Consider the following 26484-nt stretch of genomic DNA (forward strand, 5'->3'; position numbering starts at 1 on the left):
TTGTTGGAGTTTATTATAAATATTTTGATCATTAGAATTCTTAGTGCTTATTGTGTGCACCTGCATCTCCCCCTTCTTTTCTGCTGTAGAACTACAGGTTTAGGATTATAGATTAGGATGTCCAGCCCAGCTGCTCCTTTTTTCCTGCTACTATTCTCCACAGATGACAGGAATTTGCTATTGTCTCCCTCTCTCCCTTTTAGTGGATTTAGTGTGTTGCAATTCGGCACTGTGGAAATGCGGGTAAGATGGCCACCTCATCCGATTCTAAGCAGCGGGAATGGCTCTTCTGCCAAGGCATCTGTACAGCTCTCCACCAATGTATCTCAACACTTCTCCAACTGCGACTCACAGGATGTGTGCGCAAGATATATCTTCGCTCCGCTGGAGCTGGCAGCAGCTCCTCTATCACCAAAACATATTGGCACCAGTATGCCACATCACATGCTGCTGACTACACCTTTCTTTCTGCCAGACTTACCTCTTTACACCTTCTGGTCAGCCACCTGAAGTCTCCCCATCACAAAAATGTACTGCGCATGCTTCTGGCTCTTTCCCACCTCCAAAGCACTCTGGGAAATGTAGTCCTGAACACCTCCACAATCCTCAGCGAAACCAGTAGGTCACTAGAGGGCATTAGTAGAAGTGATACCCTCACATTTGTAAGGTATCACACTGGTACATTTTTTCAGAGTACAAGATCTATTTTTCAAAGTATTCTTGCGCCAGTCCAGAAATATCCGCATGAGATACGTCTCTTGATAGGCATATCTGTGTCTGTGTCTAGATCTATGTGAGTCACAATTAAATTAACTTGACCTAAATGTACTTAACCAACATTTGCCCATCCCATTCCTGCTATCCAGGTGTAAGATGCACCATACTGCATCAGGTACCATGTGTATACCATTGGTACACATACAGTATGCAGTATGGAAATACTTATCTTGAGCAAAAAAAGTCCATCCTAATGTCTTACTCTATATAAGGCTTTGTGTCTTCTTACAGTTATTTATGTCAAAAGAAAAAATTTAATTAAATGTTTACCGTAGATTACATTTGGGGTTACCATTCCTCAAGTACACTAAGCAGGCTATATTTTCAAGATTTTTTTAAATCATGCACAGGTCATTTAATATATTTTGCTTGGTCAGTATTAATCCTACATGTTTCTGCATACAGAAATCCTGAAAATGTGACCTGTTGGGGGAACTTGAGGATGAGTTGAACACCCCTACAGTAGGTTACATTTTTAAGCAATCTAACAGGTTACCTGTTCAATAACCTTACTGAAAGGTACCAAGAAGTGCAGCTTCCCTTGTGCATTGGAATGGGATAGAAGCATATGAGTGTTCAGCATCTTGTAGCTTCATACAATAGATTTATAGATCAGTTAGTACAGAATGGTGATCAAACACATTGTCATTTGCCATTGTCATTTACTACTTCTGCTTTTCTTCTCACTTCAGCAGCTGTTAAGTGTTTAATTCAATGATATATGTAGGGCTGTATATGCTATTATTCAGCTGAACTATGCCGCAAATGTTGCAAATTGCTCATATCCAAAGAAATGTAAGAAACCCCCCAAAAAACACAAGGCCTGATTCAGACCTGGTCGCAAGCGCTGAGCGCTCGCAACTGGGTCGATGGTGGCCCACAGCGCATGCACATGATGGAGCCAGCTCCGTCGTGTGCATGCGCGAGACCCGGCTAGCTACGGGCAATCCGTCGCTCCGGGTCTCGTACCAAAGGGGGCGAGCTGTCGATGTTGAGTGACTGCCCAAACGGAGGCGTTCCCATGAGAACACCTGCCGTTTGGGGGCGGCCCCACTGACATCACAAGTGATGTCAATGGAGAGCTTCCGGCTCTGTTAGAGCCAAAAGTTCTCTGGGGCTTGCGATAAATGAGACCCTACCACAAGGGTCTCGTCACAAGCCAGATGTTCGCGATGGTCTTGAACATCACGACCATCATCATGGCCGCTCGCTGTAGCTGTGGGTGGTCACCCACAGCTATGTGAGCAGCCAGGAGGCCGTTCAAAAAAAAAAAAAAACCCGGCCCTGATTCAGAGCGAGCGCTCTGTCAGAGCGACCGGGTCTGAATCAGGCCCACAGTCTCAAAATCCCAGTGCCAGTCTTGCTTTCACATAGTGAGCTCTGTTTCAAGTTATAATGAGTAAATAATACTTAAATATGGCCAGTGTGTCCCCTCCAGAGATCATCAACAGGCCCCAGCATTAGACAGCCTGGGCAGATTTCCCCTTAAGAAAGGAGACCACGAGTGTGGGCTCTCTGCGCCAAAGAGAAAGCTAGCTGCAGGCTAGGGCTTGAATGGGGTGTGGAGTGTCCCCCCCCCCCTCCAGGGGTGTAGCCAGAACTTTGTGGGCTACTTGAACTTTAACTTTGTAGCAACAGTTTGAAGAGGCACACACTATAAAGCTTCTAGAAACACATCTTATTCTACAACAGTTGTTCATTTAATGCCCCTAGTAAAGTCATAGATCGTTTTATGCCCTATAATAGCATCCTAGTTAATGATATGCCCCATATTTGAACTCTAGTTAATATTATGCCCCATAATAGAACCCTAGTTAATTTTATGTCCCATAGTAGTGTCCTAATTCATTGTATGCTCTATAGTATTGGCCTAGTTCACAACATGTCACATTATAGTGCTGCCAATACACATTATGCCACACAGTGCCCCCAAATCACATTACACCATATATTCTTCCCAGTACATATTATGTCACATTGAGGTGTCCTCAGTCAAGAATACTGCAGTGCAAGTGCCTACAGTTTATATTATGCCACATTATTGTAGCTCAGTTCATTTTATGCCACATTGTAGTGTCCTCATTTTATATTATGCCACACTGTAGTGCCCACAATTCATATAGTGCAACATTCCAGTGCCCCCAATTTATATTATCTCTCATCACAGTGCTCCCACTTCACATTATGCCACATTACATTGACCCCCAGTTCATATTAAACCATATGACAGTGCACCCCAGTTCATATTATGCTATGCTATAGTTCCACTAGTTCATATGGTGCCACATTACAGTGCCCCAGTTCGTACTATGTAACATTACAGTGCCCTCCAGTTCATATTATACCACTTAACAGTGTCCAGTTCAGATTATGTCACTTTACAGGTTCCCCATACCATAATACTATCCACTACATGCATCATTCACTGAAAATGGAATGTCACCCCATTTAGGCCTGGCAACAGGTCACACCCAATTGCTTAGCAGGCAATTCTGGTAACTCACTAGACAACTATATAATCTGTGTCCGAGGCCCCCTAATCCTTTGGGTCTCATAGCAATAGCACCTCCTGCACCATCTATAGCTACGCTCAAGCCCCTCCCCCATCCCTGTGGATACTGGAGCTGTCACTAACCCACTGAGATGTGGTAGTCAGGATTATCAACAGTAAAAGACCCTCAGGGCTCGGTATGGATGATTATTTGGGGTTGAGCATATATAAATTGTAATTACTATTCGATAGTTTACTTTGGGGGTTGTTCACATTATTATTGTAGGATCAACTTGCAGCAAAAAATAACAGTGACACAGTGGTGTTATAGTAATAGACTATACTATCCTTACTATACTGTAGTAAGCTATAATATTTGTGAGATATAAGACAGATAGCAGATATAAGATAGTATGATATAATAAAAAAAGGCAATTAGGAGTAAATTAACTACGTGGTGCTTTTCATGTGAAAACGCAAACACTAATGGGTGACTTTACCTAAGCGGCGGTTTCAAAGACGCTGCATCTTCGGCGGTTTCAGCCACTGTGTGGAAAGTGCCAATTATATTAATACATAACCAGATGTGTTTTGTATTTCATATTATTTCCGTTTAGAATACAGCAGCCGAAACCAACGAAGACACAGCGGCTTTGAAAGTGCTGCTTCATAAATTGACCCCCTAAGTTTCATACACACTAGACGAGGTTCTGTATGTACGATATTGGTGAAAGTTTTGCCTTGAACTTTCTGTAGTGCAGGACAAACGATATTGGATGTACACACTCAAGTATATCTTTAAAGATATATTTCAGTGAAGTCATCTTGCCACATCTCTGAACAGGCAATTCTTAACGATATCATCAGATTGGGCTGCATGTATGGATGACAAAAAACATCATTAACGACCTGTGGGAGCGCACATCTTTGGTCGTTCACTGCATTCACACTAAACGATATGAACTATATATCGTTGAATGATATCGTTTTCGTCCATATCGTTTATAAAAATCGTCTAGTGCAGTGGTCGGGGAACAGGGGTAAATTACCCCATTTGGGGTAAAACTGAAATTCCTGGGGGTAATGGACGGACAGCCGGGCATGCATATGAATAATTGCATGTCCGGCTGTCCGTCCATTATCGCCAGGAATGGAGGTTAACTGGCACCGGGTGCAGCGGCACACCCGCTGCACCCGGCGCCAATGACCTCCAGCCCGGCACCACAAGGAGGCTCTAAGCCGGACGCCCACTGGTAATAAGATGCTATTACCAGCGGGTGCCCGGCTCCTTCCCTGCAGCACCATGTTAGCCAGAGGCTGGAGTTCTCTTCTGAACTCCAGCTTCTGGCTCTCCCCATGCGCACTATGGGATAAACTTCATAACATCTCTCCCATAGTTCCGAGGAGCAGCCGGGCGGACAGGACGGAGGTGGATGCAGGAGCGGGGATTAAGGTAAGGTTTTTTTTTCTGTGCAAGTGGCACTACAGGGGCATAACTATGGGGGCACTGCTACGGGGGCACTGCTACAGGGGCATATGGGGGCACTGCTACAGGGGCATAACTATGAGGGCACTGCTACAGGGGCATAACTATAAGGGCACTGCTACAAGGGCATAACTATGGGGGCACTGCTACAGGGGCATAACTAAGGGGGCACTGCTGCAGGGGCATAACTATAAGGGCACTGCTACAGGGGTATAACTATGAGGGCACTACTACAGGGGTATAACTATGGGGGCACTGCTACAGGGGTATAACTATGAGGGCACTACTACAGGGGTATAACTATGAGGGCACTGGTACATGGGCATAACTATGGGGGCACTGTTACAGGGGCATAACTATGGGGGCACTGCTACAGGGGCATAACTATGGGGGCACTACTACAGGGGCATTATATGGGGGCACTACTATAGGATTTCCTTCCTTTCAAATCAAGGGGGTAACGTCGGCGTATCAAAATATATATTTGGGGTAAAAGGTAAAAAAGTTCCCTGACCCCTGGTCTAGTGTATATGCTGCTTTAGTGTTTTTGTTTTCACATGCACAAAACATGTGAACACAAGAGTGTTTATTTGTATACTTACTTATGCCTGTAATGCTGAATTGCTATGGAAAAGTACAAGATATTTTGTGGAATCATTCATATTTTCCACCCTTGAAAATAGATGCATTTGATAGCAACATTTTGAAATGATTTAGCAGTTTGTATATAAAATGACCACAAGGTGGCAGGAAAACCCCACACCACATCTTAGGGGTGACAGCATAATTTCATACCTCATAAACATATTAGCTATTCTAAAAAGTGTATGCTCAATTCAGTAGTTTTCGTTAAAAAGCAGAATTGTATTAAGACACAAGAACTTTCAAGGTACATTAAAATTACCAACAATCTTTATGTACATCTTTTGTCCAGGTGTGGCACATTTTACATTCACTTCACTCAAAATTAACCGGATTTACTAAAAACTTGTAGGTAGCATACAACAAAAAAAATACAAATACATGATTGCAACATACTTACTTCAATTATAATGTTAATTAATTATGAGAGAGTACTTTATGTACATTTTTGTGCATATTTTTTCCATTTTTTAGCATATTTAATAGTTGCATTTATTTCAATTTGCATTTTATTTATGAGAAAAAACTTGTATTGAATGAAGTATCTTATACACAGTTGAAATTGACATTTGAAATTGCAAATATGTTATGTATTATAAAGCCAAATACATGTTTTATTTCTGTGAGTTAGTTTGTGGTCTTCTGACTTAAACAAGTCTGCCAACTGGTATACGAGGTAGACACATATATGCCTGTGGTGTGTTACTTAGGTTTATAGGATTTCCATCCAGTCTGATATCTTCAAGAGCTCTTCGGGCATATGACAAATCTTTCATGTTGCAGAAAGTATCTTCATGCAGTTCCTGAATGTTGTTATCCTAAAACAGTTGAAAAAAAGTTAATTATCTTCTATGATTATATTTTCTTATCCATGTGATAGCTAATTATTGGTTCATTTAAAGTTTATTGATGTCCAGCCCTGTGGACATTTTTATAAGACCAGGGGGTTTATTAATGATATTAATTATCGGCGTGCAAACTAATAACATTCTAATTCGATGCGAGCGCCGGAGCAATTTATCATTATTCTCGGAGCAAATCAGCTGTCTCCCCGAAGTGTATCACTGCTCCGAAAGGAGCAATGAATCTTTTCACTGCTCTCTAAGGACCAGTGATGCTAGTGCGCATGAGTGACCTACAGGTTACGCATGCGCACATGAGCCCTGACGTCCGACGGAAGGACCCAGAACTCCTTATCATAGGGAAGGAGCGGGTTACGAGCCTGGAGCGGGCGCAAACACCATTTGAAGATGGCGAATGCTCTTGTACTCAAGCTCCGAAAATATAATATTTTCGGAGTTTGATGAATTCTGTTCCCATATTAGTGTATGGGGATAGCGGGCCATTCCGGTAAGCAGGAGATATCTGTGATATCTCCTGCTTTACCTTCTTGATGAAAGGTCTGCATACTTATGCTGGGCATACACTATACAATTATCTGTCAGATATCTGTCCAATCTGGCTGGTTGGAATGAAAATCTGGTAATGTATGGGAGCAAATGACAGTCGATCAAATGGTTTTAAACACTTTAAAACGGACAAAAAACAATTGTCAAATTGGTTACATTTGTGTGTTTTAACTAGGGATGTGCAGGCTCGGATAGGTTCGAGTTTGCACGTTGAGTTCGGATTTTTCCCTCCAAAAAAACGGAACTCAGAAAGAGGCTAAACGTCATCTTACATGGACGAACATCATCATTCCTGTACAAAAGTCCCTAGTTTTAACCGATATGTCTGAACGACCATTTGTGTCTGTTTTCCAGTGTTTGTGAACAAATGGTCGATTGACATTTGCTCCCATACATTAACAGGTTTTCATTCCAACCAGCCACATTGGACAGATATCTGACAGATAATTGTATAGTGGATGCCCAGCATTAGTTTTTACAATTGCAGGTGAAAATGTTAATTTAAATCAGAAGAGTCTTCCCATTGGAAGCACTCTCTCTGCTATTGGCAGTCTGGACTGGCAGTCCAATGGTGAGAAGAAACATACCCCTGAGATTGCCAGTCTGAAGTTTTATTAGCAGAATGCACTTCCAATAGGTAGACACTGCTAAAGGGAGAGGGGGGCTCACAGGATAGAGGGGGATTTTCCTGGGGGGTGGTGGGGGGGAGTTGCAACCCCCACTAGGTATAATCGACCATTACTCATAATCTATTTAATCGAAATCTAAAATACAGAATGTCGAATGTGAGACTATAACTGTACTCTATTATTATTTCATTATGTTAGATTTATTTTAATAGTGTTGACTTTGATGCTATCACTGTACAGTGGGCCTGATTCAGAGCCGGACGCTCTTTGAGAGCGCTCGCCCTCAATCAGGGCGTCCCTGTTTTTTTTTTAAAGATGGCCTCCTGGCCGCTTGCTAAGCTGTGGCTTTAGCGAGCGGCCAGGTGATGGTCGCGATCGTCACGACCATCGCGACCATTGGGGCTTGTGACGAGACCCTTGCTGTCAATCACAATCGACAGCTGCCCCGATTTGGTGTGAGACCCGTAGCGACGGAGAGCACGTCGCTGGCCGGGTCTCACGCATGCACATGCCGGAGCCGACTCAGGCGTGCGCATGCACAGTGGGGGACTATCGACCCGCTTGCGAGCGTTGTGCGCTCACAAGCGGGTCTGAATCAGGCCCTATGTCTGTTTATTTATTTATTTGTATGTATTTGGTTAATCTTGTTTTAGTGTTTAGAAGTACATAAACAAAGTAATCAAAAATAAAAAAATTTCAGGACTGGAAAGTCATTGTTATCGTTTTAGTTGTATTTTTCTACAAAGATATAATAATAGTGAATATTAACAAGATGTTAACACATAATAAATCACTGACCTGGAGATGAAGAGCCTGCAGGCTATCGGGAAGAGGTAATGGGATATGGTCCAAGTTGTTATTAGTTAAATACAAAAGACGAAGGTCTGCCATGTCCTGAAAAAAGAAAGATACAGTATTATCTCCTAATCTGCAGCACATTTAAATGCATTCTAACACAATTACCAAATACATTTTGATGACATGATGTGCGGTGTTGGTTATGGGAATGAGGAAATCAGCATACATTTCTTGCTTCCTGCTGGATTATTTGCATTAATTTTACTAAGGGACAGCAACATTGTGAGGAAACGTTTCTGAAGGCAATTCCTTAGGGGATATAATGGATGGATTTCAGAGGGACCAGTATAAAACAGGTTTTCAATGATTTATGGTGTGACCTATTGCAGTAACATTCATTTCGGAAAATTACAAATGGAAATTATGAGCTCATTGCATTGCTAAGCTCCATTGTTACTGGCGGACGACAACCTTCATTCCTCTCCCACATCCTTATACGACCTTAGCTCCTGGCTCAACATATATTTCCTTACTTCCAAATAAAGGTAACACTATATATATATATATATATATATATATATATATATATATGTATGTATATATATATATATGTGTGTATATATATATATATATATATATAGTGTATAAAGCATGTTATGTATGTTTGTTAAAGTAGTTTTCTGATTTAATTAAGCAATTAACCTCTCATCTCATGCTTAGGGTCATATGACTCATATGTAAGAATGAGTAGCAGTGGTATTGTTAAATGTTTGGTTATGTATCACACAGAGAGATAATATGTGCACTGCAATTGATGTTATAGTTGGGGCACAGTTGGCAGCAGCTCCTGTGATTACATCTGCTCAAGTCTATGATGTTTTCTAAAAAATAATTTCTTAAGTAATGTTGGTTGAAAGTCTGAGGAAAAGACATCATCATCCTGGCACCTGCGGGCACATCATAATGTCTTGTATTACACTTAAAAATAAACTTTTGCAAGTAAAGAGAGGTACAGTACACAGGCCAAGGTGTACATGGTAAAGCGTATGGTACTCTTATAGTAGTCATTGTACACCTATTTCCTTTTTCAAGTGTTTGTAACAGGCTATGGGCTATAATTACGGAGTGGCAGCTTTTAGAAGCTGCCGCTTCTTGGCTGGATTCAGGGGAAAATGTAAAGTAGTACAGTATTAACATTCAGTTTAAAGGCCAGCATGCTTTACACTGAATGTCAATGCAGTTTTACATTTCCCCCTGAAACCCGCCGGAAAGTGGGGGCTTTAAAAAAAGCCATCACTTTGTACATATAGCCCAATATTATGTTGTGGAGTAACATGGTGTATTTAAGCATTTTTGGTGGCTCATAGCCCATACCTGCCGATTTTCTGGCAGCCCCTTCCGGGAGGGTACTGCCAGGTCAGTCCAGCAGGGAGGGTGCGGGCGGCTGTAATGGGCGTAGCGGGGGCATGTCCGCATGTTTGCGTCATTGTGGCCCCACCCCCGCTTCATAATGCCGATATTACCGGAATTACAAAGCAGGGGGCGGGGTTACGATGATGCGATTTAGCGCGAATCGTGTCATCGTCACCCGGACTGCCCACTTTTACATGTGGTGGCGGGGGGGACGGCGGACGATGCCGGAGGCTTGCCTCCTCTTGCGGGGAGTCGGGAGCGGCACCCGATTTTTGGGAGGCTCCCGACAGTCCCGGGAGAGTAAGCAAGTATGTCATAGCGCAATATCCTACTCAGACACTTTGGGCCTGATTCAGAGGTGGACATGGTGTTGATACCGCATGTAAGCGACAATAGTTTCAGTCTGCGCATGCATCTGAGCCGCACTGCGCATGGTTCCCGATGGTTACTGCTGGGAGCAGCAGAATGAATTTGGAAGAGAGGCAATTTACCTGGGAGTTTCTGGGTCCTAATAGGGGGCTGGCTAGTCAGTTTGGGCATGTTGCAGCTTTTGCCGCAGTTGCACTGACACTGGCAGCCATGTTCAGATGGAGATTCTCCATAGAGCTAGTACAATGTTCAATGGTGAGACCTATGGTGCTGCCAATGGTGCATTATAATGTGCACAGTGGTGGATTAGTGCAGCCTGTGGGCGTCTCTGCACGAATCCCATTGGATGTGGCATTAGACTAAAGATGCAAAGGCAAAAGACACAGTGGCTGCTGCAATAGGGTGCACCTCTTACTGAAAGTGGAGAAAAATGTATTGTCTTTTTATTTGAAATTGTCAGAGAAATGGTTTAAATGAATTGGGTATTGTAGGGAAGCAGGTACAAGTACCTTTCTCAGATGCCATTAATACTTTTATTGTCTTTATTTATAAATACTGAGCAGTTGACTGTTAACTGACATGAAGGTGATCTGGGTGCTGGGAGACTGGAAGACCGCAAGATGAGACGCCGCTTACCCTGCCTGTGCCTGTCCTGAATACAGGACTATCAGAAATTCCATATATTGGATATCACTATATGAGTAACAGTGACAGAGCTACTTTTTTGCAACATCTTGTTTGTCTCATCTGCATCTTTACTCCTCTGAGCTTGACCTATTTTATCACCTGCTGACTACTAACACTGCTAATAGTACAGTATGACCACAAAAAAGAAAGAAATAGAGTGGCGCTTGTCAGTAAGCAGCTGTTGAAAGGAGTGTTACTCTCCTTATATGTAACAAAGTGAAAAAGATAGATAACAGCGCTAATGTGGGGCATATATGGTCTCTAGAGTGGGGTTTGAGAATAGCTCTATAATCATAAAGAATTCTATGTATAATAACAAATGGCTTGTTTAAAAAACATTTATTAGTGAATCCAATGGGTAGGGAAACTAGCAACTGAGCCCAGGTTACTGGTTTCCTTACCCATTGGATTCACTTGAAGAAAGGAATATTTGGAATTTATAATACCAACAGATCCGGACCAGCTGCTCCTCTGAATAGAGATACCACTGGACTACCTTCATTGCATGAGGATACATATACTGCGAGGACACCTTGCTAAAGTGACCAGGAATGGTAATATCTCCATCTATTTAGTATTGCTGGACATTATACCGGGACATAACCATCTTATATTTATCTCTATAAAAAGTTATTTCCATCAAAGGGTGAGACTCAACAGACAGCAGAACGCTGATCACCAGTAACTTTCTTATATAATCTGTTTTATTTTTTATATGTATGTCTTCACTCCACACCCAGGAGGTGATAAGCTATTAATGTGTCTAATAAATGTTTTTTAAACAAGCCATATGTTATTATACATATAATTCTTTATGGTTATAGAGCTATTCTCAAACCCCACTCTAGACACCATATACTGTATGTCCCACATTAGCGCTGTTATCTAATAGTACAGTATGTTATATGTTTATATGTTCATTTATATAGACTAACTAATATCTCTCAGCTTGCCAGCGGTTTACATGAGAACAATGTCTCAAATACTGTACTAACCTTTAAATGACTCTCAGCGTCCCACCAGTAATATTACTATTTTTAATGCATCCAGACAGTGGTTTTTAGATGGTATACAATCGGGAAACCGTCTGCCTTAATACCGACAGCCGGCTTCCCGACTGTCATATCCCGGCGAGGGTGAAATGTCGGGCGCCTGACATTTCCCCGACGCCGGGAGACCGGGCGCCGCGAGCGGACAGCCGCAGGGGGGAGGGTTAGGTTTAGGGTTCCCGGGGGGGTCTTAGGGTTAGGCACCCCCCCCGGGGACTTAAGTTTAGGCAGCTGGGAAGGGGGGGTTAGGTTTAGGCACTTAGAGGGGGGATTAGGGTTAGGCACTTGGGGGGGAGGTTAGGGTTAGGCACCCCTAAGGAGGGTTACGGTTAGGGGATTAGGTTAGGTTAGTTTATACTTACCTTAGCGACGAACGGGATTTCCAGCGCTGTCGGGCTTCTGCTGCCGGGAACTCTGCTTTTGTCAGACGCTGCCAGACGCTGCCGGGAATCGAACTGCCGGCCATGCGGCCAGCAGGATTTCATACCGATTCCTTTTAGATAACTTTATTAATAGAATTGTGTGCACACAGATATTTTTTCGTTGTGATATAACCATTGTCTTTTGTGCTGTTTTATATACACTGGTTACTAGTATAAGAAAGCATTACATTTGCACTTTACTCCAGCGCTCCCTCTTTTATTTGTTCTTGTTAACTGACATGGTCATATTGCCTAGATTGGCTACATGTTGGTTCTAGTGCAGTGGCATCCCTCCCCGCGGTAACACTCGGTGCGGGGAGGACTGTAGTGCGGGCAGGGAAGCCACGTTCCAGGGAAAAGGGACGTGTCCTCCCTTTTCCAGGAGCGTGGCCTCACTGCCCGAACCCCGTTTTAGTCACTCTGGGGGCTACCTCCCGGGGACTAGTCTGTATGCAGTGCCGACTCCTTCACTGTGTCAGGAGCTGAGTCTTGCACGTAATTCTACTTTGCTGCACTCGGCTCCCGGCACTTTTGTGTCACCCCTTGACGGGTGCCATCCGGGTGCGCCCCACACCCCCCTTGTGATGACACTGCTCTGGTAGACTTGTCATCACAATAGCTCACATACAGACATGTAAGTAACACTGAAGACAATGGGCCTGGTTGAGAGGTGCAGGCAGTGTTGATGCCGCTTGCTAGTAACCGTTGTTTTCAGTTCATGCATGCGTCCGAGCTATACTGCACTAACATCCGATGGTTAGCGCCCAAAGCTGCAGAATTAATTTGGATGCAGAGCAAGATAATTTTGGTGGGTGTTTCTGGTTGGTAACAGGGGGGTGGCTCACCAGACATGGGTGTGTTTCAGGCGTATCGCGGTTTGCAACTGTGTCTTTTACCATAATTGCACTAATTCTGGCAGCCATGTTCAGACAGAGAACCTGCGTCTCCACAGGACTGGTGCAGTGTTGGATGGTGTGACCAATCGTGCTTCTTAATGCGTACAGCGGTGGATTAGTACAGCACTCATTGGGCATCTCTGTATGGATCCAATTGGCTGTGACATTAGCATAAAGTAAGTGGGTATACACTTACCAATGTCGGCACCCCCGCCGGGTCCCACCGCAGACTATATTGCTGCATACACACATCGTCTAGTGTGTATGCGGCTTTATGTCTACTTCAGGGCCGTAGCTAGGGTAGTGCGGCCGGTGCCATCGAACAGGGCACCACAGGTCAGGGGACGCTGTTCGGGCCTGTCAAATTTCTGTTTATTATCATTCTCACTTGTAGCTTCCTCTTATATCATCCCCAGCATCTCCTGGCCTCCCCTATCTATTCCCTGACCCTTCCCTATGAGGCCATTCCCCTTTTTTGGGTGCATTATGTCCTTTTGAAAAATGAGGGGGGCGCCAATGCTCTTTCTGGCACAGGGCACCAAAAGGTCTAGTTACGGCTCTGGTCTACTTATACCCTAATAAAACAACTAAAATGTTCTCGGTTAAACCATCTTTAGAAATGAACAAGAAAACTCTATTTAAAGCCCTGCTACACGAGGTATACGAGTCTCTAGGATAAGAGGGTGGAAGACAGGAAAATCAAATGTGAATGCTGTTGGACTGCAATACTGTATTGTCACTGAACATTGGACCTGATTCAGACCTGCTCGCTAAGGCACGATCGCTCACTCTGAGTGATTTTTCACCCATTTGCGCATGCGTATAATTCACAGTGCGCGTGTGCAAGCCATTCGTTGCAATCTGATTTTGGTAGCTTGTAAGCCACTATCAGGTCGCTGCTTTGAGTGACAGATAGTGCCATTTGTGGGTGGTAACAGGGGAAGGTGCTTGTGAACGGTGGAGTAGATGTGCGAACGCAGGCGTGTCTGCCCACCAAAACGCTGTTTATAGGGCATGCATAATTAGCAAAGTAGCGTCATTGTACACGTCACCTGCATGTATTTCAGCCAGCGCTGATCGCTGTGCTTGCAGCAGGCTAAGGCAACCCCAAGGTCTGCGAGCAGCTCCGATGGCCCACGATGGTCCCGATTAATCCTTAATTTCCCGGAGATGACGTGTGTTGCGAGTGGCACGGGGCATCTTCAGACATTTGCGAGCGCACTTTGGCGTAGCTCGCTAAAACATAGTGGGCGTACTTACGCGAGGAAGTGTGAGCGCTTAATTGAAGTATCTGGCCCTTTTTGCCAGCAAGCGGGTCTGAATGAGCTCCATTGTTAACCTATAACAGTTGCAAAAAACTAGTTGTCATATAATTACGTTCTCTTATCCAATCATGAAACATTGGTGAAGGTTAACTCCAGCCCCGTGGTCTTTTTTATGAGACACGGGGGGAAATGTAGAAGTTTCTGATTTAAAAAAAACTGTTGAGTTTAAAGTCCCAAGAAATCCACCAAAATCACTGTCCACTCCATGCAGGTTGTAGTCAGATATAATAGTCTGCGAAAACTTGTCTGGAATGCACCAGAAAAAACTCACAGAATAAAAGAACCCCCCCCCCCCCAGCTAATAACATGGAACCTTTCCCTGTTATGGGGGTCCTGTCTTGTTATCTAGCTCATACAAATTTCTGTTACATTTTTCAATGAGCACAGTGCAAATGAATGTGAAATGGGTGACATAGATTGATGTGCAATAGCAAAATACCAGGCTCCTCTTTTTTTTTTTAAAAGAAAACCCTACAGCATATTTTTATTTTAGCTACATACTTTGAATGCCTCCTGCTTTATTCCTTTGCGTCCAAGTCTGTTCTTGCTGACATCGATGAAATTCAGAGTGTTCGGCAGTTCTGGAAGTTGCCTTACTTTGTTATCCAATAGGATGAGCTCATTAAGATGCTGCAAGTTCCTAAAAGCATCTTCATCAATTTCTGTTATGATATTTGATGTCAAATCAACCTTCTGTAATTTATCTAAAAGAGACAATGACTCAAATGAATTATGGTTAGAAACAGTGATATATCTGACATTGACATCATCATAGCTACGCACACAATGGAACAGTGGTTAGTATTATTCCCTCACAGTGCAGGAATCCAACCATGAACATATCTGTGTAGAGTTTGCATGTTCTCCCAGTGTTTTTTTGTTTTTTTTCTCCATGTGCACCAGTTGTTTTGTACTGCCGCCGGTCTGAATCCCGATTCTGGAAGTTCAACACAGGACTTAAGATAGGCATCGAAATACCGACGCCCATCTTAATCCCGACGCTGGAACACAGACAGATGCCAGCCCAAACCAGGTAAGTCTGGGGCGTCTTAGTGGTTTGCAGCAGGGGGGTTAGATTTAGGTACCATAGCGGGGATAGCATTAGGTTTTTTGGGGGGATTAGGGTTAGGCACTCCTAGGGGGCAGGGGTTATGATTAGGCACTAAGGGAGGAGGGTTAGGTTTAGGCATGAAGGGGGGAGACTTAGGTTTAGGTACTAATGTGGAGGGTTAGAGTGCAGGGTGGGGAGGGTTAGAGTAAGGCTACAAGAAGGGAGGGTTAGGGTTAGGGGGAGAAGGGGGGAGGGTAAGTATAGTTTCCAGACCCCTGTCAGGATACCAACCATTGGGATGCCGCTGACTGTATTTTGACAGGAGGCATCCCGACATCCGGGATGTAGTTAATAGACCAGCGGACGCGATTCTGCCAGTCTAAATCCCAACTACACATGCCCGACACGAGATTTGAGATAGGCGTTGAAATACTGATGCCTATCTTAATCCCGACGCCGGAAGCCCGACCCCACCATACCGATCGTCAAGAGGGTTAGGTTTAGGGTGCGGGAAGGGGGGGTTAGGTTTAGTCACCCCGGGGGGACTTTGGGGGTTGCCTAACCCTGAGTTTTACTTAAGGGAGGGTTAAGGTACTTACCAGCCGGCGTTGGGCAGAGCCGGATTTAGACATCGTAGGGCCCTAGGCAAGATACCGGTTTGGGGCCCACCCCTTGTTAGGCTCTGTTGAAACCTTGTGTAAATTACAGATAATATATATATCTATATATTTCACAATATGCCCCACAGCAGTGGGTGACAGGGGGAGGTAGAGGGTGACGGGGGAGGCATATGGTGAGAGGGTGATGGGGGGAGAGAGATAGGGGGACGGGGAGAGGGTAACAGAGAAGCAGAGGGTGACGGAGAGAGGCAGAGGGTGACGTGGAAAGGGTAACAAGCAGAGGGTGTTATTGAGAAGCAGTGGGTGACGAGGAGAGAATGGCAAGCAGAGGGCAAAAGGGAAAAGCAGTGGGTGACAGAGTAGGTGAAAGAAAGAGGGTGAGGGGCAGTGGGCGACGGGAAGAGGGTGATGGGGAGGGCGACAAGGACGTTGGGATGTCCTCCTGTCGCGCTGCTGTAGTCGGGATTTGAACCGGCGGCTAAACAGCCAACGGTATATCAATCCCATTCCCCCGACAGCTGGCATTACATACTGATTCCCAAACACATAATGGTAGTGTGTGTTTGTGTGTCCGTCTTTTAGGGTTTATAATTTGTATGCTCCACTGGGGAAGGAACTGTTGTGAATGATTAAATATTTTCTGCAAAAGTGTTTCATTACACGAAATTGCTATGTAAGTAACTGTTAATATACAGTATAATTAAGCATAGTTAATGGCAGACAGCAATGCAGTATACTGTTTTATAAGTTGATGTCATTTTAAAGCAATGTTTGTTAGCCAGCACCTCCTGCTATCTAATCGTACCTGTTAACTTTAGAAATAGTCTTGCTATGAAATCATGTTTGTTTATTCATGAAAATAAAGTTCATTTAAATGAATTATTCAATTTAAATAATAATAATAATAACAACAATAATAATAATATATTTTCTTCATAGGTTCAGTTGTTTTCCCATGTTTTTAACTACAAAGGCAAACAGTTACCTCTGCATCCACTTGACAATAAAAATTTAAAAACTTAATTTGTGACAACAGTAAAAGCTATGATGTAATTGGCATGTTTTAAATTCATACATGTCATACTCCATTTAGAAAAACTGAATGAGGCTAAATCTAGTACCAATTTGTGGTACATATACAATTAGTGATTGAATGGAAAACTTTGCAGGAGGTTGACCAGCCCTCTGAAATGTTTAAGATATATTAAAAATCAACAACTATCATATATATAAAAAAATGACATACTTAGATATGCAAAATCATTCTTGTTTATCTTGCTTATCTTATTGAATCGTAAGTAGACGTGGGTAGTGTCTTTAGGAAGAGGAGGAACTGAATCAAGGTTGTGATCATCACAGTAAACAGTAGTACGGATGCATCCACATAGAATACAGGTAGAAATGCCTGCAAAACAGAACAAAACCAGGGCTTAATATTGTAAAATGAGTACATGTAAAATTAAAGCTTAAATTATCAATCATTGAAAACAGTACAATATGCTTTGTTTACCATTTGTCTGCTGCAGCAATCCCAAACCTGCTCTTTTCAATGTCTCAATGTGGTCCTAAATCTAGGTTAAAAGGTCTAAGCAGTATTCAGCTGTGTCGGGATCCCGAAGCCGGCATACAGTATTACAAACAGTGATCTGTGCAGGCTTCTTATAGTTAAAAGCAATTAAAAAGCTAAAATTAAAAGAAAAACTGTGTGGTGCCCCCCCCCCCCCCAAATCCCTAACACGCACTGGACCTTTCAGTCTGTACTGGTAATATAAAATCAAGGGAATACCGGCATGTGGTTCCCCCTATTTTCCATTAACCAGCAGCAGGCTGAACCAGACAAGGGACTAATGCCATAACAGGGGTACACACAGCATGCGGTCCCCCTGCCATCACATAAAACCAGCCCCAAACTGGTAATCCCAGGGCTGGAACTCCTTGGAAAGTGGGGATTTCCCATCCCAAGGATCTACCAACCCTGGACTGAAAGCCCAGGGCACTGGTAAGTGGTGGTGGTGGTGGTGGTGCCGCACAGGGGTGTATCTACCCATTGGCCAGGATGGGACTCGCCAGGGGCGCCGGCCAAAGGGGGGTCGCCATCCGGCAATGCCACCAGCAGCCAATGGGTGGACTACCCAAGGGGTGATGGGAGAGACATCATGACATCTCTCCCTACCCATAGTGCAGAGCGAGAGCGGGTCCGGAGGGGTGAACAGCGGCAGGGATCAGGTAAGTTGCTTTTCTTTTTTTCTGTGTGTTTGGGTGGTTTTTTTTTTTTTGACACAGCACAGGGGGGGGAGTGTAGACGGGGGGCCCTACTGGGGGCACATTAAGGGGGGATGGCTGCTACTGGGGGCAATGCATAGAGGGGACTACTACTGGGGGCAATGCATAGAGGGGACTACTACTGGGGGCTCTGCATAGAGAGGACTACTACTTGGGGCACTGTATAGAGGGGCTACTTCTGGGGGCACTTCCTGAAATTATGGGGGGCGCCAGTCCATTACCTTGCCAGGGGTGCTCAGATCGCTAGATACACCCCTGGTGCGGCAATGTGTAAAAGATAGATTTAATATTGTTCTTTACAGTGGAAGTACAGGTCCCAGCAAACCTGCCCCAGCATGCCGGCTCTTGGAGAGCCTGGTGCTGGTTTATGGAAAATATGGGGAACCTTATGTCAGTTTTCTTCTCCCAAACTCACCCGTCACAGGCATGTCAATTATTTGGGCATGTTTTTCGGCCGCTTTTGGTCAGTGTTTGGTGTTTACAAGACCAACTGTTAGTAAATCTGGGTGCTTCTATACTCTTCTTAATTAAAGTATTGATTATGCATCCAATGTTCTAAAGTGTTCTAAATCCTGTTTTTAGAATCCTGTTGGGTCTGGCCTTAGTAAATTTGTGGTTTTGGTAGGTTTGCATTTTTTCAAAACCGATGGTTAATAAATATACTATCCCCCCAGTCTCTCCCCATCTCCCAGGCAGCAGTGATGGAATGCCCACCCCTTGCTGCTGGCCTCTCTTCTTGCAGGACAGTGAAGTCCAGTGAGAAGTGCATATGTAGTTAAGACAGAAAGACCTATTTTTCATGGTATAAATAATTTATATTTTTAAATGAATATTTTTTTATTCCAAAATTGTCAATTTGCCATTATCAAATTATGGGCCTGATTCACAACTGATCGCAACTGCGATTACGCACGCAATTGGTCGATTGTTGCGTTCTGTGCATGCGTATGCATTGCAGTGCGTGTGCGCTTACTAGCCATTGTGATCGGGACTGCGATTGCAGAGACTATGCAGACCTGTCGCGGAGTGATTGACAGAAATTGCCGTTTATGGGTGGTAACGGGTGGGTGGTTGGCGAAACGCAGGCGTGCCAGTGCATTCGAACGCCATTGCAGGGGCATGCATAAATTAGCCACTGTTATGCCATACGCAGCCTGAGTACTCACAGCGTACAATGAAGTTAGCAATTCCTGAGTAAAGTCAGAGCTTGTGCAAGTGTGCGCAAGGCTCCGACTGTTCTTGATGTAACCAATGGCTTTGCAGTCTTGCTAAACTTTACAGATGTGTGTAAGGTAAAGTGGGCGTCCTTATGTAGTGCTGCGACGGCATAGCGATCACAACGGATTATCATATAATTGCAGTCAGACTGTATACGTAATCGCAGCCGCAATCTGTAGTGAATCAGGCCTTATGTACATAATGGCTTTGAACCTGAACCAGCATAATCTTATTAAAAAATCTGCATAATTGTTAACACAAATATACTGAGTCAGGTTTAAATAGCAATTATTTACATAATTTGATTTTAAAATATCAACAATTTTGGAAAGAGTATTAGCTAGTTAAGTGTAAATGTAATCCTGCACCTACAATACCTGCTATAAAATGTGGTAATCAGAAATAATAAAATACGTGAAACATTACTATTCATGCCTGTATATTTTATCCAAAAATAATATTGCCAATGCCAATTTTGTCTTTTTAAAACTATATATTAAATAATAATTTCTATTGAACTGCATCACAAAATGTATTTCTGCCACATATTTATATAAAAAATGTTCTCAGCGTTAAACCAATGCAACACTACATACACACACACAATCACACACAAACACACAATCACACACAATCACACACAAACACACAATCACACACAAACACACACACACACAATCACACACAAACACACAATCACACACAAACACACACACATACACACACACACATACAAACACACATACACACACACAAACACACATACACACACACATTCACACACAATCACACACACATACACACACAAACACACATACAAACACAAACACACATACACACAAACAAACACACACACACACACATTCACACACAATCACACACACATACACACAAACACACTAGTGTTCTGCAGTGAATTATAAACCATCTTGTAAAATATAATCACATCTGTGTGCTCTTCTGTAACTGAGCACGAGTGACACAAACCTCCGCTTGCTTCTGGAATTTGGACTCCAGGAGACAAGGGCCCCTGTGGTGAAGAACCATCAATTAATTTTGGTGTCGATTCTTCGTCTTCTTCCGTTTCTTCTTGAACTTGTTCTGGTGAAAGAATTGGTCTATTCACGATAGGCAGCACAGTTCCAATTTCTATCTGGAAAGGAGGAATGTAAATAAATTAATCAATCAGAAAATAAGAACTACAAACCCGTTCTTTATTACCAGTATTGAAGTTAAAGAAGTAAAGTTGAACACTAGGTGTCACTGTACTACAGATCCTTATTTTCTACTTACGTAATCTTTTACACAACTGTGAACAGATGACTGGTATGCTTCATTAACTTGTACTAAGACTTAGCAAACTATTATACTTAGAAACAATATGATGTAGTACAAAAGTGAGAGCGAAACAGTACCAACAGGTGAAAACTATGATGCCTTCAGATGGAATCGGTATGAGATGCCAGCACTCGAGATCCCGGCAGTTGAAATCCTGACGTTGGAATCTCGAAAGGGTTAACATACCGACACTTGTTGATCAGTATGCTAACCTTTCCCCTCTCCCTACCCTATCCCTAACCCCCCCCCCTGTTTGGTGCCTAACCCTAATCTCCCCTCCCCAAGTGCCTGAACCGAACCTCCCCCGAGCCTAACACTAACCCACCCCCCTTAGTGCCTAACCCTCCCCTAGTGCCTAACCCTAACCTCGCACCCTAAACCTAACCCCCCTAACATCCTGATACTTACCTTCGGTATCCCGACGCTCGGGATGACGGCACCGGGCTTGTAACCGGCGTCAGGATTTCGGCGCCGGTAATATTCAAACGCATACCCTTCATAGATCAATACTAATGACATATGCTTTCTTTGCCATGACTTCTGCATTGCCTATATTAGTGGCATGCACCCCCATCTCTGATGAGTGCAGCTAAATCGTTTATTTTACAATCACTTAGTGGTATATGTAAGAAAAGGAGATATGACATATAAAAAACATTGTCTATACTTTTACATTTTACATACAACCACATGTTCTACAGTACTTTATACAGTTTTCTGCTATTATGCCCTCACAACTCTAATACACAATGAGGACAGCTGCATATGCAGTTCTGCAATCTATAACCACCACTCTATGACACAATCCTGCACACAGTCTGCAGCAAACCTCCAAACATAAAGAGATGCCTGTCATTGCAGGCTGAGAAGAGCAGTGTTCCACCACAAGAGCACTACAGGCCCATGTGAAGGAATATGCTGCAAACATATCCATAACAGCTCTGCAGTGTTTAACACCCTCTCAGGCTCTAGCATTAGTAATAATAAATTATTCACTACCAAAACTTTCTTAAATGGTGTAATGATGCGTGTTTACATTACTAAATAGGAGAACACATTAATAAGAAATGTCAGACTCTGACACACATATAAAGATGCTTTCTTCTCAATGTTGGGCCAATACCATTTTACAATTAGAATTAAATTTGTTGACCCAAGGCAGTGGTTTTATGTAAATATATCAGTGTCTAGTAAATGGCTTCTAAATTATTTTTTGAGTAAACAAGGTTTCAAGACATGTTGTTTTGTACAACACTTTAAGTATACATTATATATACTGTGTATATATACAGATGTGTCCACATACATCTATCCTCCGTGCATTACAAGTCGCATTACACATAAAGCGTGAGTGCTGTAGCGCTGAGCATCTTTCTGAATGTAAAATGCTACGTTACAGTGTCACAGACACTACCAACTCGCGCTACCAAGTCACGCCATGGCACAATGCGCAAGGAGGCTAGATGTATGTGTACACATCTGTATATATATATATATATATATATATATATGTGTGTATTTTTACTAAATGTACGCACAATACTTACCTTAAAACCAAACGGGTGTTTATTTACTAGACTATCAGCGCCTTCTTGTCTTGTTGTTTGTTTGTATATATATATATATATATATATATAGGTTTAGCTACACTATAAGCTCTTGTTGTAAGCAGTACACATGATTGATTGATATGTTTCAGTTTTTATTAGTATGTTATCTGTGTATTTTCACGATATGGCACCATGCTTATCTCGGTCCTCTGCTTCTGCTGTTGTGGCCAAACAGCAGCTGTGAACAAATGTTTGGGTAAGTGGGAGAGGAGGATGAGTGGACTGCCTGGAAGTGGGGGCTCTCAGGGCGGAGGGAATATGCAGAGTTATCCTTTTAACTCTTTGTTGTGTGACTCTCTGGATCCTTGCTTTGATTATTCTTGGCCTTTGTTCCCAGTCCCAATCTATTTTAATGCCAGGTGTCTGCAATCCTTGCACTTCTGTGTAAGGTTGGATAGAGCAAAATTATATTTAAAATATATATTAATATGCCAGGGCTAAAACATGCCAGAACAGTAGGTTTAGTCTTAGGCTCAGAGGATGAGAAGGTAGGGTTGTCCTCAGGCCAGGACAGTAGCTTGGTCTTCAGTCCTGGAGGCCAGAGAATTAGGGTTGTCCTCAGGCCTGGATACCAGGACAGCAGGTTTGGCCCTTTGGTCAGGAGGCAATGATTGGACCCTCAGGATACAAATCTTCAGGACACAGGTCACCGACTAGACCCTCAGAAAAAGAGGCAGCCACTGGACCCTCAGGATAGGAGTCATGGACAGGAATCTGAGAACACGAGGCATGATTGTACTCTCTAGATAGAGGTCAGCAACTAGAACCTCAGGAAATTAGGCAGCGATTGGACCATCTTGACAGGAGGTAGGTTTTGGACACTCAGAAAAAGAGGCAGTGACTGGAACCTCAGTACATGAATGGAATCTCAGGACAGGAGGCAAATGCTCCACACTAAGGACAGGAGACAGTATCTCTGCCCGCTTGAGAGGAGGATGCAATCGGAACTTCAAGACAGATGTCAACAATTATTGTGGCAGTCACGGCTCATGAGACTGATTATGATACTTTGAAGATCAAACATACCTTAATGACTTCGTAAAGTTTAACAGACTCTGGAAGTTTCTATCATACTCTGGTAGGTGTTGTAGTGAGGAATGCATGGATTGAAGCAAGCATGAATCAAAACTGAGCAGGACAAAAATGATCCTTCAGAGACCAGAGCAAATTAATTTAGAACCTATAATAAGGAGGTGATCAGCACTGTTCTGTATGGGTAGCAGTCTGACACATGAAAATGGACTGTTATGAATTTCCACTGATGTTTACGAGCAACAACTAGAAAGTCTTACAGATGTGCTTGCATACACTAATTCTGCAGTCGCGCTAAACAGCCCCTCTCGGCGTGCCAGCTCCCATGAGACTCTGCTAGTGCTGAACGTTTTTTAATTTATTTTTTGGCCTAAAAATGCATATTAGTCGCAATGCAATGAAACCAAGACATACCATGAGCCTGCACTGATTTATTTTATATGCAACACTTGTATATCTGTGTATGACTGAGTCTGAATCTGTATACGAGGTTCTACGATGCAGCGTCCATAGCTTTTTTTCACACCAATTTCCGTTGTGCTTCATATACATACTCAGGGTCTGAATCAGCAAGGATCGCTGATGCGATCGGGGCAGCAAGTGCGTACGCAGATTTGCTGCGGAAGTATGCAAATGACTACGATCGCAATGCTGCCGCAGCACAACATGAAGTTGCCCACTTCCCTTTTCTCACATCTGTAATACCTTGCAAGTCTGTGAAAACATTAGTACCATCGATTACCATCAGAGCCTTTGCGTAGTCACTGCAATTGCAGTGGCCGGCTCGTGCACACGCGCACTGCGATGCATGCGCAGAAGGCAACAATCAACCGGGTGCGTGCGCTTTTGCACTTGAGATCTTTGCTGAATCAGCCCCTCAGTTGTACATAGATATAAAAGTATTGCATATGAAATGAATCAGTGCAGTCTCGTAGTGCATCTTGGTCGGATCGTATCGTGACTGAGATGCATTTTCAGGCAAAGAATAAGCAAAAAAGATGTTTGGCGCTAGCAGAGTGGCACGGTACCCGGTGACTCACTTGCACCATCCATCTTCTGCTGTATGGCGCATTTAGGATAGGTGTATGAGGACACATCTGTACCTCACCTCACCCTCAGATGGGTGGACAGGCTGATTAAGAAATGCACCAGAAACTGTAGCTGTTGGTGGATATGATATTCAGAGCAGTGAGCTGATCTGTACTGTAGGAGTTGTAAGACAGACATTAGACTGTTGCATGGAAATAAACCTTTGTGATGCAGTCACACTTTCTGAAAGCAGAAACTCAAAACTCCTTTATTCCTCTTTTTATTTGATGGGAAGACAGACTGATAAAGCATTGTGTCATAAACTATAGCTGCTGGCTGTGCTAGACTATCGGTACTGGGTGCAATTATTTAGATTCAGCTTGGATCGCAGTTGCTAATATGCACGCAATAGGGTGATTGTTGCGAGATGCAGCCGCTGCGATCGGGACTGCTATGCAAATCCCATTGCACAGTGATTCACAGGAAGTACCATTTGTAGGTGGTGACGGGGGGTTGGTCATGCGATGACAGGCATGCCAGTGCATCTCAACGCCATTTCAGGGGCCTGCATAAATTATCCACTGCTAAACACAGCGTGAGGTTTCATAGCATGCGAGGCTGTTAGCAATTTCTGAGTAAGGTCAGGGATTGTGCAAGTGTGTGTATGCGTCCGATGGTGCATTGTGATCGCAGGTAACTACCTTGCTATCGCAGTTGTACTACGTACGTGCATAGCATTGCGATCCGTAGTGAATCAGGCCCAGAGTCTAAAGTAAAATCTACCAAATCTTTTAGCAAAGGATTATTCTGCTTCAAAATAGTAGTTACCCAGACGTCCCCTCTGAGATCTAACAGAAAATAGCTTACTTCTGATGAAGAGAATTCAAACGTTCTGTAGGGTGACCTCCAGGACATCAAGGTAATAGGTGATTCTGCTGTTCAGTCTCTAGGTAGGGGTGGGCAATAAGTGCCCCCCCAGGTGTTGTAGAACTACACATCCCAGCATGTCCTGCAATAGTTTTCCTATTTGGCCATGTTAAAACTGTGGCATGCTTTGTACTTCAAGAACAGCTGTAGGGCCGCTTATTGCCCACCCCTGAAAGAGTGAGCATTGCCTCTTACTAATATACAATGCAAAAGTGTTTAATTCATACAATTAAGCATAGAATATAGATGTTTGCACAGACAGGAATGATTTGTACAACTTTGGGCATGAAAAGGTAGTTTATTTTCATGGGAGTGAAAAGTTCCAATAGTGACAGATTAAATTAGTTGCACACAGAAATACATGAAGAAAGTATATCCAAAACTGCAACTGCACATTTGTGTAGGATCAAACTGTTTGCATGGTCAAGGGAAGACATTGATGACTCACATCTGAGTCTTTTATTATTGTTTTTAAAAATATATTAATAATCATTTTAAAAAGGTTAGTGTGCTTTCCTGTTATAGACAGCCTGTGCTAGACGGCCTGTGCTAAACAGCCTGGGATGGTTTCTACTTAAGAATACTGACATTTAGTGTGGGGTTTTCCTTGCTAAATTATTTTGAAATTCTATTGAATGCCTCCAGTATGTCTGCAGTTCAAAACATGAGTTTAAAAAAACTAAAGATGTTGCCTATACAGCCGGATATGGTTACATTAAATAGTGTTTTGATAACATTAGTGTTCAAGTTATGAATATGAGTTTGATACATTGAAAACTTGAAAACTGTTCTATACAATGTAACCATTTAAGATGGAACATATTCAAGCTGGCTCTAACATGCTCAAACCTACAACAATTTGCATTTTTTTGTGTGTATGTAGTGTAATGTTTGAGATTTATTGAATGTTTTTCAACTTTAGAGATGGTTCAACATCTCATTTCAAAAACAACTTTGAAACATGTTAGCTCTGGTAGAGGAAA

General features: G+C 43.1%; 1 protein-coding gene across 1 annotated transcript; it reads right to left on the bottom strand.

Annotated features, from left to right (window-relative positions):
• Positions 1-5644: 5644 nt before the first annotated feature.
• Positions 5645-21449, bottom strand: LOC148431258 (epiphycan-like). The gene is made up of 6 exons (XM_088466149.1): positions 21312-21449; positions 20553-20718; positions 17311-17469; positions 14895-15097; positions 8233-8328; positions 5645-6214 (listed from the first exon to the last, which is right to left on the bottom strand). Exons 1-6 carry the CDS (start codon positions 21447-21449, stop codon positions 6044-6046), a joined length of 933 nt encoding a protein of 310 aa, XP_088322275.1. The 3' UTR covers positions 5645-6043.
• Between the last annotated feature and the right edge of the window lie 5035 nt (positions 21450-26484).

Source organism: Taudactylus pleione, unplaced genomic scaffold (genome assembly GCF_031769625.1).
Source record: "Taudactylus pleione unplaced genomic scaffold, aTauple2 ptg002566l, whole genome shotgun sequence".
Lineage (NCBI taxonomy): Eukaryota > Metazoa > Chordata > Amphibia > Anura > Myobatrachidae > Taudactylus > Taudactylus pleione.